The following is a 20,648-nucleotide window of genomic DNA, read 5'->3' as shown; positions in this document are numbered from 1 at the left end:
CATATACATATATTGCACATTGTTAGGCCAACCCTATGTTATATTACTCCATAATCCATAGACTACTGAACCTACCCCAAGATGGTGCAAGCGGTAGTAACTCGTAGCCAAACTTCTGCTAAGCATCTTCACTTCGGCTGCCTATTAGGAACACGCTGACTTGGCATCCTCAAACCGGGACGCAAATAGCTGTCAGGAGTGGCCATCAAACCTCTTCCTTCACAATATGAGGAAGTGTGTTAATTTCAGGTAATATAGCATTGCTGAAATTTGCGATAAAGGGCATAGAAGAAACTTTGGTTTATTTTTCTAATTATGTTGGCCACCGGCGAAATAAGCGCAGAGCTATTTGGTTTTACAATTTGGATAACCATTTGGAAATACCTGAATTTCACCATAACATTGCATTATGACCACTTATGCCAACATCTGGTTTGCCAAGATTGGACAGTTCTGACACGTTGTACACATCAAAACATTACTGGCACTGCACTTTAACTTTTAGACACTTTATCACTGGTCCTCATTCCAAAAATTAAAGTCGAAGCCATTTTGGATTTCCTTTAATTTATTATCAACTTAAAACCAAAAATATTTTGGAAATTCCCTTTTCACTCGTCCTTGGTTAGAAACGATTCTTTTTCAGATGCATACCTTATTTGCAGTAACACCTTACAATGCCTAGTTAATAAAATATTCTCTCGCACTTCCCAGTTATTTACACTGAATCAGTATGGGAAATACATGTACTTTTCCTTAGAGGGTGGCCTTTAAACAATGCGTGTGTGTTACATGCTGTTTATTATCCATCATGACTGCAATGGTTCCCAAAGTTGAGTCAATTTTGCATTGCCTGCGTTCTGAAATACAACTCCCTTTAATGATTTAATATATGTATGCTTGTCATTAATGTGACTAAAATGTGAGACATTATTATTCAGAAAGGCCATTTACTTATTATAATTTCTAAATGGAAGTCTGGGAGAATAAGGAAAGTAAATTCCATGTTTCAGGTTCTGACTTTCAGTAGAAAGATCAAAAATAGGGAGGTTAGAATGTGATGCATGAGTTTGCTTCTCATGACAGTCAGACATGTTCTGTAATGTTTTGGGAGAACTTTCCAGCATTGTGAGACAGGGAAGCACCTGCATCTAAATGCATTTTATTCTTGATAGTTTAACTAAAACAAACTGTTTCTTGTCCCAGAGTGCCGGGTGAAATTGTTCTTGTTGGGGTTTATTACACTAGTGTTATTCTTGCCCATCAGAGAACCTGAATTAAATGCATAGATCTTGCTAAGGAGAACAGTGTGTATTCTCAGCAGCGGCTCGCCCATAATGGAGTAGGGGGTGCAAAACCACCCGCCCCCTCGTCCAATATGGAAGAACTGCTGCAGCTTAAACTGTCAAAGGGAAACCCGGTTTCTCTTTGACAGGGTATGTTCCGTAGTGCACATGTACAATGGACCAAGGCTGGGGGCATTTTGGTTCCTTGGCGTTGCATGGCCAATTCGGGATGTAGACTGGGGAACTGCACGTCTGAATGTGGAAGGGGGCACTTCTGTGATTCTTGCACATTCAAAAGGATCAGGGAAATGAGACTGTGGCACTCGGGCTCCTGCATGCATGTGGTTCCTGTTCTTGTGTGCAGGAGCCGTATAAGGTCGTCACGGGAGGCAGCATCTGGCAGGAGCAGCATCCGGGCGGGGCTCAGGATAGGTGAGCATTCTGTATGTATGATGTGCATGTATGTTGGGGGTTGGGTGCCCGTTTGAATAAGCAAGTGTATGGTCAATGGGTGCACATGTGAATGAACGAGTGAATGCTGTGTAAATGCTGTTTGAATGCTGTGTGAATGAGCGATTGAATACTCTGTGAATATGTGTTTGAATGAGTGACTGCTGTGTGTATGCTGTTTAAATGCGTGTGAATGAGCAAGTGAATGCTACATAAATGTGCGTTTGAATGAGCAAGTGAATGTGCGTTTGCTCGTGTTGGGTTTGTGCCATCCCACAATGCGGAGTTGGGGGGGGGATTGCAGTGGTCTGGAAGTCTGGAGGGAGGAGGATGATTTTCTCTGGGCAAATATGATAAAACAAGCAGGATAAAAGTTATTAGTGGCAAGGCTGGCATTTTTGTGAAGCCAGGCTAGGCATTTGTTACTGTGGCATGATATCTTTTGATAGGTATCTATGATAATCCAGGTTTTATTACGTGGATAGACTGGCATTTTGATGCTGCAAGTCTAGCCATTTCTTACTGTGGAATTACATTTTCTACTGGACATCTATGATAAAGCAAGCATGATAAGTGTCATTCTGTGGCTAGACTTGCATTCTGGTGTTGCCCATCTAGCCATTTCTTATTGTGGCATAGCATTATTTTACTGGGCATCTATGATAAAGCAAGCATGATAAGTGTTGGTACGTTGCTAGACTGGCCTTTTGGTGTGGCCTGTCTAGACATTTCCTCCTGTCATTTGACATTTTTTACTGGGCATCTATGGTAAAACAAGCAGGATAAGTGTTATGATATGGCTAGATTTGCATTTTGATTCTACCAGTCTAGCCAATTCTTATTATAGCAAGACATGTTTTACTGGGAAACCCAGATAAAGCAATCCGAACCACTATTACGTGATTAGACTAGTATTTTATTGCTGCCAGTCTAGCCATGACTTACTGTAGCATGACATTTTTTACTGGTCTCTATAATAAAGCAAGCATGATAAGGGACATTACGTGGCTAGACTGGCCTATAATGGATCAGAAGGTTTGGAAATGTTTTCTTATTATGGCATGGCAGTTTTAATGGCAAAGCTAACAAAACTATGTTCCTATGTTGCGGGCATTGGCATATTTTGGCAGAGCCAGCTAGGACATGTTTACTTATAGTATCATTACTGACATTATGCACAAAGCAAACATGAGTATGATCTTATTTGGGAATACTGGTATATATAGGTGAAGCCATCATGGAAATGTAGGGGCAGAGCCAGCGTTAACATGTTTTTTATACTGCCATATGTAAGGGTGCAGAAGAAGGTGGCAGACACAAAGGTGGCATAGTGGTTGGCAAAGACTTTTAATTTTTGTGAAAAGAAAGAGAAAGGCCTATCTGACCCTATTTATATGAGGGGTTTCTGTACTTAAACTAAAGTCTGAAAAGGATCTGTCACAATGTCCATTTAACTTAAGTGTCCACCGTCCTGTGGCAAAATTCCTAGTTATGTCCTTCACACTTATAACTAAAACAAATAGGACTGCTCATGACTCAGGAAAATGACTCCCATTGCCTGATTTGGTGATCATAGTTTACTTCGGGAATTCTGATAGTTCACACCAGGGGAATAGACTTCCTTCCCCTGGTTAGTGTATTCTTAACATAGCAAAGTTCAAACAATTTTTAGCAGGGGGATTTACTCCTTTCCCCTGTTTGAAAGTGTGCTCAAACAAAATACAACAGTCCAATAAACCTTCTCCGCTTGAGTCGTATCAAGGGGAACGCCTCCCTTACCCTGATTGAAAAGTTCTTTTAACACTTTTTAGTCAAAGGTCAGGGTGAATTACTCCCTTACCCTGGTTGGAAGCTTGTTCTTACTTCCGCCAACTGGATATCAGGAGGATGACTCTCTCCTCCTGATGCTTCTCATTAAAACATTAAAACATGCCAGTCACACTAGACTCAGCGGGAATGACTCCCTTCCCCTGGACAGTCAAGTGTCTCCTCTGTTCAATACCATATAAAGTTCCAAATGTGTTTGGGTCCAGGACCCAAGTTCTTCTTGTTTGACTCGGCAGACCTGGTTCACTAACCTGCTAAGTACTGCCACAAGGAAGATGACTTGTGTCTCTCTCTGGACGTGGGTCCTTGACCCGAGTTTCCCTTCTTGGACGCAGCCAACTTGGTTCACTACTCTGCCAAGTACTGCCAGCAGGAAGATGACTCATATTATTCTCTTAGTTAGGGTTACTCACCTTAGTCTCTTTTATTCACCTTGGGAATGGGTCCTTGACCCTTTTCTAGTGGTTAGTGGAATTCCCCCCATCCACTGACACAAAGAAGAGGAGCTTTCAGGTAGGTCTGAAACACATGAGAGCCAATCTGGGTGTCCAAAGGGGGAGTATTTAATGCCTGCCTCCCTTCTTGCCCCAAGTCCCCTCTGGGTCTCCCGTGCCTCCCTTTACATTCATAGGGATGTCATTACATTGCTGGGGCTTCCAGGGACAAGGATTTGCCACTCTGGTGCTTTGGGTTTACCTTTGCGCCTGCGTCGACAGTGTGGTTTCCCTCTCTGCAGCTCAGCTTTGTTTGTTTGTTTGTTTGTTTGTTTTATTTATTTGTATATCGCTCCAAACCCAGAGGTAGAAGGGCGCTTAAAGAAGACGGTCACATATTGTGATATATACAATTTGAATATACAGCAATTTACAGAGTATACAAACAAAGTTAAGTAGTGGGAGGTACTACAGTTTCAAAATACAACAGTGTGCAGAGTTCACAGACATAACTAAGCAGAAGGAGGTGTAACCACATATCTGTGGTGCTACTCTTTGTTCAGGAGCCAACCAATAACATGTTTCCTGAAGATCTGGAAGGACTCAATAGTTTTAATATTGAGTGGTAGAGTGTTCCAGAGTTGGGAGGCAAGTACTGTGACGCTGGCCCCTCCAGCTCTTTTTAAGGAGAATCTGTGCACCGTCAAGCATAAAGTGTTGGAGAATCTAGTGGTTCTGGTGGCGGGTTTCATGGTAAATTTACTAGTGAGATATGGTGGGGCTAGGTGGTTTAATGCCTTGTACGTGAGGCAAATGGTTTTCAAATCAATTTTATGTCATATGGAGAGCCATTTCCATGATTTCCTAGCAGTGGAGATGTGCTCTCGCCTGGGGATGTTGAGTGCTGCACGTAGTGCGTTGTTTTGAAGTACCTGTAATTTGTTAATTATAGATTGGTTAGCACCTAGGTACAGGCTATTGCAATAGTCCAGTTTGGACTGTATGAGGACTCTAGCAAGAGTGAGGCAGCTATTGGGTGATAGGAAGAGTCTACTGGCCCTAATAAGCTTGCCGGTGTAGGCAGAGGCTGAGGCGATCATGTTGGTTTGTTTGGAGAGGTTAGAGTTGGCATCAAGGTAAAAGCTGAGAGTTTTCATGCTTTTGACAATAGGGATGGTGTGGCCATCGATAATGATGTTGTTGTAATTAGGATTAAGTTTAGACAGTTACTGGGAGAGCCGACAAGGAGGAGCTCCGTCTTCTCATCATTCAGGCAGAGTCCATGAGAGGCCATCCATGCCTGAATGATGGAGAATATTTTGTTAATCCGGGTGACGTCTGCATGGTAGTTGCCTGTGATGGTGAGGAGTATCTAGGTGTCATCTGCGTAATTCGTGTAGGTGACACCCAGACGGTCCAGTTGGTCAAACAGTGGCTTTGTAAATATGTTATACAAAGTGGGGGAGACACAGGAGCCTTGTGGGACCCCGCATGTGATGGGGATGGGGTCTGCTGCAGCTGTTGTAAAGAAAACCCACATGGTTCTGTTTGCCAGAAAGGATTGTATCCATGTGATGGCAGAGGAGGAGAAGTGAGCTGCGGTGGCTAGGTGGTTACAGAGGGTTTTGTGGTCGACCAGGTCGAAGGCCGCTGAGAGGTCTAAGAGGAGTAGGATTGCGGTGTTTCCTTTGTCTTTGATTTCATCGATCTGACTTTTGAGATCAACAAAGGCAGTTTCTGTACCATGTTGAGGTCTAAAGCCAGATTGACGTATTCCTAGCAGTTGGTTGGATTCCAGATATTCCTGAATTTGGAGGTAGGCGACTCTGTCCAGGATTTTTAATAGGAATGGGACAGTGGTAATGGGTCTGTAGTTAGTGGGTATGGCTGGGTCTAGCGATTGTTTTTTCAAGAGTGGGAGAACCCATGATTGTTTTAGGTTGCTGGGACTGAGTTCTTGATGAATGATAGGTTAATAGTCTTAGTGATGAAGGGGGATAGATCTCTAACTGCATCTTTTATGATCTGGGCGAGACAACTGTCCCCTTTGCAGTTCGAGGGTTTTAAGGAGGTGATGATTTTTTGAACTTCTACCGTAGTTACTTTCTTGAATGTAAAACCCGTTTTGGTATCGATGGGCGTTGGTGAGCCAGGGTTGGTAAACTTTTGTTGGAGAGTTGTTGGCGTTTGTCCTCAATTTTAGTTTGGAGTCCTGTGATTTTGTTGTTAAGGGCGTTCTGGATGCTGGTGCACCAAGGTTTGTCTTTCAAACTGGTGTCTGTAGGTGGATTGGGATTTTCTAGTTCTTTTAGAATTTAAATCAGTCTTTAATGGAGGACCCTGCCTGATCAATCCTGATGTTGCATGCATCTTTTTTGGTGCAAATTATTTCACTTTTATATAAAGAAGTTGTATTCATGAGATTTAATTTATTTTCCGCAGAGGGATTTGTTTTCCATGTGAGTTGTGCCTTAGCTTTCTTTTTTCTGAGTAACTCGAGTTTGGGGGTGTACCATGAGTTCAGATGACCTCTTGGTTTATCTTTGCGCAATTTCAGAGGGGCAATGGTATCCATCGCCTTGGCAATGGAGTCAATGAAGGTGTCAATCAGTAGGTTTAAATCGGCATTGGCTGGGAGTGCATTGAGGGTGGGTAGGACAAGGGGTAGTAGGGCCTCAGCAGTAATGTTGCGTTTGTTTCTGGTTGGACAGGCTGGTGCCATGGATCACTTTTTGGGTACTACATGATTAATGTTGACCTCAAGAGGGATGAGGTAGTGATCCGTCCATGCCAGAGGTTGGGGGTCCTTACAGATTGTGTTGCAGTTGTATGTCGCTACCAAGTTGATAATTCTGCCTTTCTGGTGGGTGGGGAGGACATTGAGTTGTGCAAAACCATGTTCTGTTAAGGCATTAGCTAAGGATGCAGCAGGTGCGTCATTAGGGTCTAGGTAACCATGATTAAGGTCTACGAGGATAATCATTTGTGCTGAAGGCTTGGAGTTTTCAGCAATGAGAGATGTGATGTCTTCTTCAAAGACCCCAGCAGGTCTGGGGGTCTATATATGAGGTGAAAGGTGATCGTGCTTGTTTGGGAGGTTTGTAACTTGACTGTAAGTAGCTCGCAGGATGTGAGTGACACTGAGGAGGCTGATCTGAAGTCTAAGGAAGATTTGGAGATGATCACTACGCCTCCTCCCCTGGCGTTGGGTCTATCAGCTCTGAGGATAGAGTATTTGTCGGGGATGGCTAGCTATAAGTATGGTCCAGACGCTTCATGAAGCCAGGTTTCTGTTAAGGCTAGTAAGTCAAGATCATTGGTTAGAATGATGTCGGCGATTTCTGTATGGTGGGCAGCAAGGGATCTGACATTAAGTAAGGCTCCTTTTAGTGGAAGTAGTATGGGTTTGTTAGGTGCCTTGTGCTTCTTGTTGGTTTTGGTGTTGGATTTGGCGGTAGGCCTGCTAGTTGTAATGGGGAGCCTGGTGCCTAGTCTATTGTTGCGGGCTGTGAGGTTAGGAGTGTTAGAGGGGGTCGGTCGAGGAGGCTTAGTTGGGGCAGGGGGCTTAGTGTTCAGTTCAGTGTGGTTAGGCTTAGTAATGGGTAAGACGCTGCCTGGAACGCTGGGTCTAAGGTGGCTGTGGGTCATGTCAGCGTTGGCTGGGAGGCCGATGTTTAAGGGGGATATAGAAGGCACGTGGTGAGTGGGTGGGCAGGGGGTCAGAGGTGGTAGGAAGGGTGTGGGGCAAGGGATGGGGTCGTGTCTAGGACATCCAAGTTTGGCTAGGCCGTCCTTGTAGGCTATGTAGCTATTACCGCTGCAAGGTACGTTGTCCAGCGTGATGCAGAAGGGGAACATGATAAGTTGGGTTGGGGTTCTCTTTGCATCTGTCACATCAGCGCTGTACTTCCTTACGTGGTTTAGCTTCCTTGTGGCCTTTGGGACCACTCCGCTGTGCCCTCTGTGCTCCTTCTCCTCTGGTCCCCAAAGCGGCTTTGAAACTCCCTCCTGAGAGTTTCCATGGCTACTGTCTGTCTCGGCTGGAGTATAAAGGTATATTTCTCCCTCTTTAGTTTTTATACCATGTAGCTGGTTCCCAATTGGCTCATTGTATAAATCCTCCATCTCGTTTGTTGTTATGTATTTGATACTGGCATGGGCCACCTTGTACCAGCACTTGTGTGGCAAGTGATCTCATGTGTCCGACACTCTTCCTCGTCATAGTACTTTCAGGTTCCCTATAGTTCTCTACCTGATAACAGTGCATAGGTTTACACAGAGGTTATTCGAGGAAAGAGAGGTTAGAGGGTGTGGGGGTGTGCTGATGTTGCAAGGGCTGCACGCTAGATGGTTGTTCTCATCCTTAGAGGGGGAGTCCCAACCAATGAGATCCTCCTGCATTATACCACCCCCAGGGGGACTTTTGGTTAGCAGCTTCACCTCCCTCGTCTCATGGGAAGCGGTTCCCCCCTCAGGGAGAAGTGACAACATTTAGTGAATCGTCACACATATATTGTGGAGAAACGCATCATGAAAATGTGCTGGGAAATGCTCCTGTGCACTGTTGGTGACTTGCATCTATTGGTTTTTCATAAGTGACCCTATGAAACCGATTACAGACTGTTTCTCCTTTTACCAAATTTTTCAAAGAAAGTGTGCTCTCTAACGCAGTATTTTAACTCATTACTTAAACCATTTTCTCTGGGAGAGACCACCAAAAAGCCCCTTTGTTGGTTGTAGCTCGCTCAATATGCTCATTCGCTCTTGCATATTTGTGGCAAATATTGACACCCCTCCAATTAAACAACTTCACCAGCCACCGTGCGTATTCCCAACATCCTGGGTGTCACACATGCACATGACCTGATTGCTTGGGCACATGCTTTCATAGTACTTTGAATGCTGACATACACATTTGATTCCCCTCTTTAAATGGAGGAACGGGTCTTGTATGCGAATCCACAAAGGCAGCAAGTAGGGCTTGAAGCACGGTCCACATCCACGTTTATGTTTGCCAAACGGGAATGGTGGATTGTGCCGCACAGTTGCATTTTGGCACTGGAATGTGATATAAAGTGGTCTTACATACTACTCTAGCTCTTGTGATGACCAGATGTCTTGACTATTCTCGGTGAAGCCTTAGTCCCTGACACGCTCACTTAAGTCAAATAAAATTGATGTAGCCACTACAAGTTGATTAGACAGGATAAATTGAGGATGCTTAGAAACAACAATCAAGGATGTGCAATTGCACTTAATTGTATGACTGTAGATGTGCTCTGACCAACCTCAAAACATAAAATGAGGTGCATGGTTTTCATGATTGAAATAGTTCCATGTGTCGCATCTGTGTGACCTGCAGGTTTTGTGCATTGAAGGTGTTTAAAATGCATGTCATTTAAATACTATTTAATATATGTCATGATGCATTTTTTATTGCGTGTGTTTATTGGGGGTGGTGCCTGGAATAAATGTACTCTTGACTTTGAAATGTGATGTAAAGTGGTCTGTATAGTGCAATGCCTGCCATTCCCAAATAAGGGGACAGGGGAATGTTAGTGGAGGATAATCAGAGGCAAGCACACATGCATTCTGAGGTGTTGATGGGTGTGGTCTGGAAGTATCTGATTTCTGTCTGCACGTATGTTCTGTGTCCTGGTGGGGTCACTTGATTATTTCTATATAAAGAAGGCAACACCCACACGTCAGTGACCGGCTTGATTGGCAGGAATAGTGTGAGAGCTGCCCAGCTAGAAAGATAATGGGTTTATGTGAGTGTGTGTATAGAGTAGAGAGGTGTTGCGAGGTCTTGCAGTGAGGGCTCTCCGCAGCTCTGCTGGGGTTTGTGAGCTGGCGACGATGCTAGGAGGCGTTAGGCAGCAACAGTTTTAGCACTTGCACAGACATTGCACTGCAACGGCGCTGAGCTTATGCAACAATGCCCTAGGTAGGGAGATAACAGGATGCACTATGTTCTTGTGCATGAGTCCCTGTTGACTCTCCACATCAATCATGCACTGCTGGTCCATAGTGATTGATTGATTGATTGATTGATTGATTTGTTATTTATTATGCGCCTATACACAAGTGTTTAAATGCGCATAGTGAAGTATAAGTGAGGATGAGATGTGCACAGTCACTAACGCACAGGGAGAACCTTGTTAAGTCCCTGCCTTGATGCCACTGGATAAAGACATTCTGAAACCCCAATCAATTTCTTTAAAAACCTCAAAACTTACCTAAATCTAAAGAAGACTTGTCTTGAGCTCTGGAAATCTTCCCAGTTTTTTCTGTCTCTATTTTGATGAAATCCGAAGTGTCACTCTTTTTTCTAAGTGATGCTCCCTTTGAACTTTCACCCCTGGAAGCAGATTCTAACTTCTTTGCTTTGTTCTGCGGTAGAATCACAGGCTCGCTTAAGTCCAGAAGATCCAGTCCTGGCGATAACACTGTTGGAGATATACAACAATGAGAAATTCAGTTAACTGTTGGGTAAAAAGAGATACCTTGTGAGGTCACCCAAGCATGATTTCTCAATCTTACAGTAAGTAAAGAACAATTCTCATTGGTCTCCAGTTCCTTCCACATATCAAAATCCACTCCAGGTTTTTAGGATATCCATGCAAAATATATTTTAATACAGTGAATCTCAATAGATGTCATTTACATAGTGAGATGCTACCTTGAAAACCTGGTGCGGTTTATCCTCTTGGGGACCAGACTTAGAGACCCATGATTTAGAGATAGTAAATACTTTTCACCAAAGAGACATCACTTTTCAATAGATACAAGGGCACATTTTCAGACCCAATCAAAGAAGATTCCTATCACTTAGTGGATTACTTTGTCGCAGTCTCCCCCACACCCCTCTACCATTCGTAGGTTTATTTAGGCCTAGATTTCACATGATGATAGTGAATTTTCTATCTATGCAATTGAAAGTCACTAGGCCTGATTCTGATCTAGGTATCTTTGGATTTGCTCTAGTTTTAGCGTTTCTGAAACAGGCATAAGATAGAGGGTACACCTTTGGAGATGCTCACACATACCCTCATCTGACCCCAGTGGATTCATGGTGAAGCAGGCCCACTGTTTCCTGGTCTAAAAAAGATGTCATGGAATAAGGTTATTTGCGGCGCTACAAAGAAATAAACCTGTCACATCAGTGACACTGAAACACACAGGCGGGCAAAGTTCTCCCAACTGAACAGTGCAAATATGACGTTTCCATTTAGTAAAACATTTTTCATACCATAGAAACAATGGACACTCCTTCCAAAGTGATATTTATTTTAAAAACACAACTGCGGATAATAATAAAATATCAATAAATAAACATTGCAAGAATGTATTGTGCAGTGACTTACAAGTGCACAAGGTGTGTTTCGAACTAGTCCATCCATGTGAAAGGGACAGACATCGGTGCAACACGGCCTGCCATTGAAGCAACATTATCCAGCACTTCATATGCTGTGGCAAGGAGTGTTTATTTGTTGTTAACTTGCAAGCTGAGGTCAGTCACACACACCAGCTCAGCCATTGAGGACACTCGATGCATCCTTGCTTCTGCACTAGATTTACAGACCCCTTCCTCTCCATGTGCATACCACAGAACACATGCACACTCCTTCCAAAGTGACATTCATTTCAAAGACACAACTGCAGATGAAAATGGGAACGCACACACACATGCATGCTCACTCACACACACACGCGTTCACGCACGCACACCCACATTCACACACACACTCACCGACTCACACACTCTCTTCTGCAGACACAGCACACACAAACTACATGCTTTGCTATTGTGATCTAACAACCAGCAGTTTTATTGAGAAAGTCATGATACAACATGTTAAACACAATCTATGATTTGGTTATTAGAAGAGAAAAAGAAAATGAAGCTCGGAAAGGAGAATAGTGAAGCATATAGCCGAACAATATACCAATGATTCCTTTATGAGCATTCTCAAGGTCAAAGCAACGTCTAACGCATCGCACACAGCCATTAATACGAGGTTCCATGTCATTTCTCCCACCCTCTTTTTTCCGACGGGTGTTTTGCCGCGGGAGTAAAAAAGTTAATCGACATTTTATGAAAATTATTTTGGGAGGGTATCCCCCGAACCCCTCTTAATTAAATTATTTTTTTTATTTCCCTTCCCCCCAACCCTTTATTTTACCCTTTCCCACCTGTCCAAAAAATTTAGATGGAAATTTTCAGCAAAACTCCTGCGGCAAAACACCTGTCAGAAAACCGGGTATCGGCAAAAGGACGCAATACCTGATGTACTTATGAAACACACACCAAATTCAATAATGCCAGAGACTCCAGCCCCCTACTATTCTTATACCTTTCTGCCCGCAAACAACAATCCAGTAACTCATGAAACCACCCTTCAGTAGAGTGTGCGCCCGCCCTCCCTCTGCACACATGACCCATCATCCGAGCTACACCCTTTGCAACAAACACACATTTACCCCAAATGCCCTGACTGCGCATATAGTCATTACCTGCAGTTCCCCCAATAAGCTTTAGGGACGCTATAACGGGGCTCTAATCATTTCCCCGAGATGGTCAAAAAGCGTTTTCAAATCTACTGTAAGAGCACAGGATGCAAGGATATGCCCCACCCCTGCGGGTGCACTTTGACACCACGGGCAACCTGGAACCACCCATGGTAAGGTAGAGGTGGCATGGAGTGCACCAATGCAGCAGGCACATGGCCTATTGAGCCCATTCCATTATTGATCTCAGTCCCCAATTCTTACACCCGCATAGCTCTTATTTTCGGTTTCATGAGTTAAGAGGTGTAAGAATTTTATACTGACAGATTTACTGGCTATATGAATATTATCAGGGGTGAGAAGATTTCCTGGACAACACGTAGAAGACCCATTTAGGAAAACTACAGCTCATCTGTAAATATTTGAAGAATCCTTTATACATGGTTCTGAATTCCCCATGGATCTCCTCAAATGATCCCATCCAACTATATCATAACAGGTGTATTTGTAGGGTGCACGTTCACCCCCACAGGGTTATCTTGGCACTATTGACAGTTGTAAGAAGTGTATTGTTGCCCAACTTAATTGTACTCATTTTATCGACCTCAGAAGGATGAAGGGCTAAGGGGACCTGCCCGGACTCCGACCTGTGACCATGAGGTCAAACACAGGTCGCTGCAGATGATGCATCAGTCCACTGAGCCAGAGACCCGGCTAAATTACTAAAATGGAAAATACTGTCCTGTATCTGTAAGGGTGAAGATCTCCAATTACGACAACAAGAATCATTGGAAAATAACAAATCATATTCTTTTCATACAAAAAGATGCTCATACCAATATTGTTTTGCAGCCATGTTATTCATGTCGCCCCCTTTCTTTTGTGGTGCCCAAAACAGGTGAAGCTCGATATTTTAAAGAGGAAGGAATGGCTAATCTCAAAAGGATAATGGGGTTACTTGATGGTCCCAGATGCATGATGGAAAGCAATGACACAAACTGTCCCCCATCGAAAGCAACAGTCCTGTGCCCATTGCTGCCTGCAGTAAAACCTAAAATCGGGTAATGTCAATCCCCCCCCATTCAAAGATTCATTAAGAAATTCGAATGCCTGTTATGGCCATTTATTTTTCTTGATGTAAGAGGAGATTGCTGAAATCGAGTGGGAAAAAACAAAGGGACAAAGCAAAACAAATGCAAAATATGTAAACGTAAGATTCTGTTGACCATCGTTGCACCTGCCTACCAAATGAGACGTGGCAGCTTTACACCACATGGTATCAATGAGGTTTGGAAGTGTTGCACCTTCCCATCATTGAGATGTGGCAGCATTGCACCTTCCTATCAATGAGGTTTGGCAGTGTTGCACCTTCCCATCATTGAGATGTGGCAGCATTGCACCTTCCTATCAATGAGGTTTGGCAGTGTTGCACCTTCCCATGATTGAGATGTGGCGCCATTGCACCTTCCTATCAATGAGGTTTGGAAGTGTTGCACCTTCCCATCATTGAGATGTGGCAGCATTGCACCTTCCTATCAATGAGGTTTGGCAGTGTTGCACCTTCCTATCATTGAGATGTGGCAGCATTGCACCTTCCTATCATTGAGATGTGGCAGCATTGCACCTTCCTATCAATGAGGTTTGGCAGTGTTGCACCTTCCTATCATTGAAATGTGCCAGCATTGCACTTTCCTATCAATGAGATGTGGCAGCATTTCACCTTCTTATCATTGAGATGTGGCGGCAATGTACTTTCCTATCAATGACATGTGGTAGTATTGCACCTTCCCATCATTGAGATGTGGCAGCATTGCACCTTCCTATCAATGAGGTTTGGCAGTGTTGCACCTTCCCATCATTGAGATGTGGCAGCATTGCACCTTCCTATCAATGAGGTTTGGCAGTGTTGCACCTTCCCATGATTGAGATGTGGCGCCATTGCACCTTCCTATCAATGAGGTTTGGAAGTGTTGCACCTTCCCATCATTGAGATGTGGCAGCATTGCACCTTCCTATCAATGAGGTTTGGCAGTGTTGCACCTTCCTATCATTGAGATGTGGCAGCATTGCACCTTCCTATCATTGAGATGTGGCAGCATTGCACCTTCCTATCAATGAGGTTTGGCAGTGTTGCACCTTCCTATCATTGAAATGTGCCAGCATTGCACTTTCCTATCAATGAGATGTGGCAGCATTTCACCTTCTTATCATTGAGATGTGGCGGCAATGTACTTTCCTATCAATGACATGTGGTAGTATTGCACCTTCCCATCATTGAGATGTGGCAGCATTGCACCTTCCTATCAATGAGGTTTGGCAGTGTTGCACCTTCCCATCATTGAGATGTGGCAGCATTGCACCTTCCTATCAATGAGGTTTGGCAGTGTTGCACCTTCCCATGATTGAGATGTGGCTCCATTGCACCTTCCTATCAATGAGGTTTGGAAGTGTTGCACCTTCCCATCATTGAGATGTGGCAGCATTGCACCTTCCTATCATTGAGGTTTGGCAGTGTTGCACCTTCCTATCATTGAGATGTGGCAGCATTGCACCTTCCTATCATTGAGATGTGGCAGCATTGCACCTTCCTATCAATGAGGTTTGGCAGTGTTGCACCTTCCTATCATTGAAATGTGCCAGCATTGCACTTTCCTATCAATGAGATGTGGCAGCATTTCACCTTCTTATCATTGAGATGTGGCGGCAATGTACTTTCCTATCAATGACATGTGGTAGTATTGCACCTTCCTATCATTGAGTTGTGGTGGCTTTGAACCTTGTTATCAATGAGATGTGGCGGTGATGCCATTTCTTGAAACTGTCTACTCATTTTTTGAGATGCCTGTCTTAGTTATACCAAATGAAGCCGGCAGGGTAAATCATAGGTACTCCATTCTTTCTTTTACTGACGACAGACTATACAGGATCCCCCTGCCAGTATTGTTTCAGTTTCACCAGTATTAAGGCAATAGCACAAGATATTCCCCAGACTCGAATGTTATAAATGGTCCTACTGTAATTGCTTGTTGGTATACATCAATGCCGTCAGCAAATACAAAAACTCTTTCACCTTCGCAACATTAAAATAAATATACCCTAAAGATGGATAGACAGCTGGCAAATCATGGGTTCATGATACAAGGACAAAAGAAGGGGTCAAATTGGAGCCCGATGGCTTGTGCCACTGTTCAGGTAGCTTCTCTATGAAACCTATCCAGACACACACATACACACGCACACACAAGCAAACACACATGCACACACGCACACACACCCACATGCATACATGCATGCACACACGCACATGCATGCGCACACACAAACGCACCGGTTTCTGTGTAATGTCCCAACTGATTGTATGCAACTAGTACTGATACCAAATTGCCTTCCAAGAGCCTCCAGATTACAAGTTTGAATGTTTTTTCTGCCTCTAACAAGAGCACAGCCAGAGGATGTTCCTCTATTTCCGCAGCATCAATCAAAGCAATCATTGCTTTGATGTGATTGACAGCATCACACACACCTTGGGATAAACCTGTCCTGCAAAGGTAGACTAATGTTACCACGCATATTTTCAGATGAGCTGCTAGTATCTTCGCATAGCTTTTGGCATATACAATAATGAATGATATTGGGGGATTGATGGACACTGGTCCTGAAGCTTATATGATGCTGTCAATGGGCTTCCATCGCTTCTAAAGGAGGAGGGATGACAACAGACCCGCATTTTGTTTTTATAAAACTTAGCCAGGAGACCATCTCCCTCAACAGCTATAGTATTAGGCAATTATTTAATAACATCCGCTACCTTGATCAGAGGAAGGTCAAGGCATTCACATTGTGTTTTTTATTTTATTGTTTAAAGTGTGAACCTAGAAAGAGAGTAACAGGGTTTTGTAAAGAGTGTCGGTAGCCAGCATTTGGGCTGGCATCCTTTAACAGTAGTGCAGTTAGTGAGATGGGGTATGTGCATTGGTGTGTGCATCCACTGGAATTAGTGATGTTGAAAAAGCCATGTTTTGCAAGATTTGTGAAATTGTAGAATTGTGGGGGCAATCCAAGCCAGCACTAGAATTCCAGAGCCTGGATGCGTGACAAGAGGAGGATTGTTTGCAAGTCCTCTCTTTGCGGATGAGTTGTGATTTAAGCCGGTTGATCGATTTGCTGCCCGAGGAGCGTTTGCCACCAGATATGTGGAGCTTAGCCGACAAGTACGCTGGTGTGTTACTCATGATCGCTTTGTAGATGATACATGCAGTCTTGAACAGTGTCCTGGCCAGTATCCCGACCAGGGGTGTTGCTAGGTCTGGAATAGGTCCGGGGCTACGCTAATGTTGAGACTGTAGGGACTCTGAGCTGACTAGCCTTTTGGTTGCAGCTCCTGGGCTTCTATCCGGGGCTACAACCAAAAGACCCAGGGCTATAGCCCCGTCAGCACCCCCCATACCCTCCAGCAACTCCTCTGATCCCAACATTGCTTTAAGGAAAGTGTGGTACATCTATTCTTTGCAGATACTCCTCAATCTCTGCTAATGAGGGAGACTCTTTTCTCTCATCACTACTCTTTATATAGTACTGGTGCACAGAGGCCAATATAGGACCTACCACTGGTAAATGAGGCAGTTTAACCATGCCATTATAAGTAGCTTCTTCTCATGCTTTGTAAGCCAGCTGATTTCCCATCCTATTCCGACATAAATATTCCCGGGCTCTATTATTTGTGTAGAGTATTTTTAGAGAGGATCTAGCCAGTGGTTCCTAACTCGCTGTTAATACAGAATTTAAAAATTTGCATTTGCTTGAATGCTGCTCATGCCCCTACACCTTCTTCCAGAACCTATCCAGGATGTTTAATTTGCAACACCTGAAGTTATTTACTACCCACATTTATTTATTACCCATTTCCTCTCATGGCCATTTTTCATTTTCGCAGCCAAAAAGTTATGACATTATCCATGCATGAATGACTGTCTTGCAGGTACCCCATACTATGTCGAAGGAAGAAGAGTCTGAGTAACATTTAATATTTTATAATAGCTCCTTTCAGAATTCGGGATCAATCAAGAAGGATTGATTAAATACCCAACTTTGAGGCCTACAACGAGGCTTTCTCAGCTGAACCTTAAGCCATACAAGTAAATAACCTGACACCGCACTAGAGAGTATTGCTGCATTAGAACCAACTCATATGATCAATATCAGTAAACATATTCCTGTTATCTTGTGCACGCAAACATCTACTAGCCTCACATATGTCCACCAGATGCAGCAATACATGATGCACTTCCTTCATACAGCCACTAGGTCAAGGATTGATATTACCACACAAAGGGTTAACACAAACGTTGAACTCCCCACAGGTTATCAAAGGGCACCCCCAGTTTCATGCGTTGGGGCGTCGGAAGGGGCTGGTACCAATAGATTGCAGGTGAAGCATAGAGACCAATACGTACACCTGAAAATTCTGGACATTCAAAACACCCTGATTATACAGCAATGCCAATGTTTCCCCCGTAAAGCGTGGTGTTTTCCCGCCCTAGATAAGGTTGGTCAAAAACGATCGTATTGTCCCAAAAAATGAGGCAGTGAGGTGGATAGGAATGTTAGCAAACATATACAAGCACTTGGGGAGTAATACCATTTTAATCAGTGATATCCGAGTCATTAAGGAAATAGGTTGTGCTGCCCACTTCTTGGCCTTAAAATGCAGTTCACATAGTAGTGGGCCATAGTTCAACAGATATAATTGGGCTACGGATGTGCTAGATTTATGCCTAAGTATCTGACGGTCTGTGGTGACCACCTGAAGCAATCACAGGATCCTCCTCCCCCGTCTTCACCGCATCTGTCAGAGGGAACAGTTCAGGGTTTGCTCAAGTTTATTTGTTACTCTGAGTGTCGCCCAAATCCACTATCTCATCTACAATCGGCTTTAGATTGCGCTCTGGGTATTTAACAGAAAATACCAGGATGTCTGCATGCTGCGTAAGTACCACATTTTGGACAAACAGACTAAGACCCTATCAGCATGGTGTTCTCAGAGGATAGCAGCGTGCGATTCAATAGCCAGAGCAAGTGGTCGAAGTCGGCGGGAGCGGTTGGGAGCCGTGCGCTTCCCCTTTTCTTTTTAAAGTTTTACTGTTCCTATACTTTTATTTTGAAAAGAAACCATTCTGGAATGGTTTAGTTTTAAAATGAAAGCGTAAGAAGATGTTGAAACTTGCACTGAACATTCCCTTAAATAGCATGTGTGTTTGTTTGGGGGTTTGGATTGTGCGTTGTATGGGGTGTGGTGATAGGGTTTGTGGGGAGCAGGGGCAGCTCAGCAGGGAACAATAGTTCCACTACTTCTTTTTGTACATTTTGACCACTCGCCAGAGCAAATTATTTTGGGGAAAGAGGACAACCGTAGCGTGTGCCTCTGGAAAGTGTCAAACGTTCTGATGTGACACCATTTGTGTACACACGCGCAGTGGGACTAGAGTATGATAAGGACACTAACTTTAAGAGAAAAAGAACCCACTCCCATTCTGGTAAGCACCTCCATCATAAAGAGCTAAGCATCCAGGAAGGTATTGATAGCTGGGATTGCAGAGTCAATTGCCACCATAATACCAAACAGCCTTCTTAGATTATGTGAGGTAGAACCTCTAGGCAAAAAGCCTGATTGGTCATCAGTGATCATGTCCGATGGGAGAGGGCGAGTTCTACGAGCCAACACCTTGGCAAATATTTTATTATCCAGGTTCAACATCGACAAATGTGACTAAAACTTAAGGTCCTGTGGGTCCTTATTAGGCTTTGTCTGCACCACTATCGTAGCTTCATTAGTTGAAGGGGGGGGGGGGTGACCTTGTTCCAAGACTATACCATACATCGAGAACAATTCCAGGGAAAGTATGTCTACAAACTTCTTATAGAACTCAGCCGTCAGTTCGCCTGGGATTTCTGGGGTGCAGTTCCGTTACTGCAGCTCTGATTTCTTCCATAGTTAGGGGAGCATTCAGTGGGGCTCTTTGTTCATCAGTGAGCCATATCAGGGTGGCTCCATGCAGATACACGCCTATTTGAAAACTAGTTTTATCAGGTGTAGATGAGTATAATAAAGAGCAGTATTGTAGAATAGCTATGTTAATAGCGTCACCATGTGATATACAAGTGCAATTTAGATCCACTATGGAGGCTATATCCGCAGGGCCTTTTTCCTGTTTAATCAGATAGGCTAACATCCTGTCAGTTCTATCAGACTCTGCATATCGTCTTGCCATTGGTTTACAAGTACACATTTTTAATTCTCTACCTGCTAACGCGTGATAGTTATGAATATCCAAAAGAGCAACAAGCTGGTTAGTGATAACGTGTTTGTCATAAAGGAATTTTAAGGGTGTTTCACAGCTGTTCAGATCCCCTGCGGACCAAATTGTTTTGCAGCACAATCACTTCTAATACATGCTTTAACCGCTTCCCACACTACAGCATAGTTATCCACTGACCACGTCTTAATATGAAAGTGATGTGTAATCTCCTCCCGCACTTCAGACCTGAACACCAGGCCCATCAGTGATTCAGATTTAAATTTCTAGGTGGCCGCCCAGGGGGCTCTGCGTTGTAAACTGATTTAACTGACCTGTTCAAAATGCCTACTGAACCCAACCATATATCGAGTCGGGAACGGGAGTCGTGGTCCATAAAATAGGCGTAAGGTCGAACATTGTTCCCGGATAATCTGTCCAGCATTCAGATGACCTTGCCTCATTTGAGAGGACCTGTCTACGTGATACCACAGGTGAGTGTTATAAGATCCTCCTATCAATATTTCATGATCACCATAGAGTATGCACTTGTCAAACAGCCCCTAAAAGAAGTCAGGACCATCTACATTGGGGGCCTAAATGTTCAATATAATTATATCCTGCACAGACGAGCCACCAGCATGACACATTTACCTTCCGTATTGACTATAACCTCATGTAGTTTAAAGTCCACATTTTTATGCATCAGTGTTAACACTCCTCCTGACTAAGTAGAGTAGCTGGCATACCCACTCCGCTCCCCTCATGTTCATGTAACTCACTCATTCTTATATTTAGTGAGTCACGTTTCTTGTAATAGTATAATGTCAGTTACATGTCATCAGAGA

The 20,648-nt window shown here is 43.7% G+C and overlaps 1 protein-coding gene across 1 annotated transcript in view; it reads right to left on the bottom strand.

The window, feature by feature from the left end:
• PEX5L (peroxisomal biogenesis factor 5 like) overlaps positions 1–20,648 on the bottom strand; it is a 1,467,323-nt gene that overhangs the window by 483,363 nt on the left and 963,312 nt on the right. Inside the window, exon 4 of the mRNA XM_069618674.1 lies at positions 10,237–10,446. Coding sequence (XP_069474775.1) covers positions 10,237–10,446 — 210 coding nt within the window. The remainder of the gene's footprint in view (positions 1–10,236; positions 10,447–20,648) is intronic.

This window comes from Ambystoma mexicanum, chromosome 10, assembly GCF_040938575.1.
Source record: "Ambystoma mexicanum isolate Mex_15411 chromosome 10, UKY_AmexF1_1, whole genome shotgun sequence".
NCBI lineage: Eukaryota > Metazoa > Chordata > Amphibia > Caudata > Ambystomatidae > Ambystoma > Ambystoma mexicanum.
Note: the sequence above shows the minus strand (reverse complement) of the source record. Positions and strands in the feature narration are given on the sequence as shown.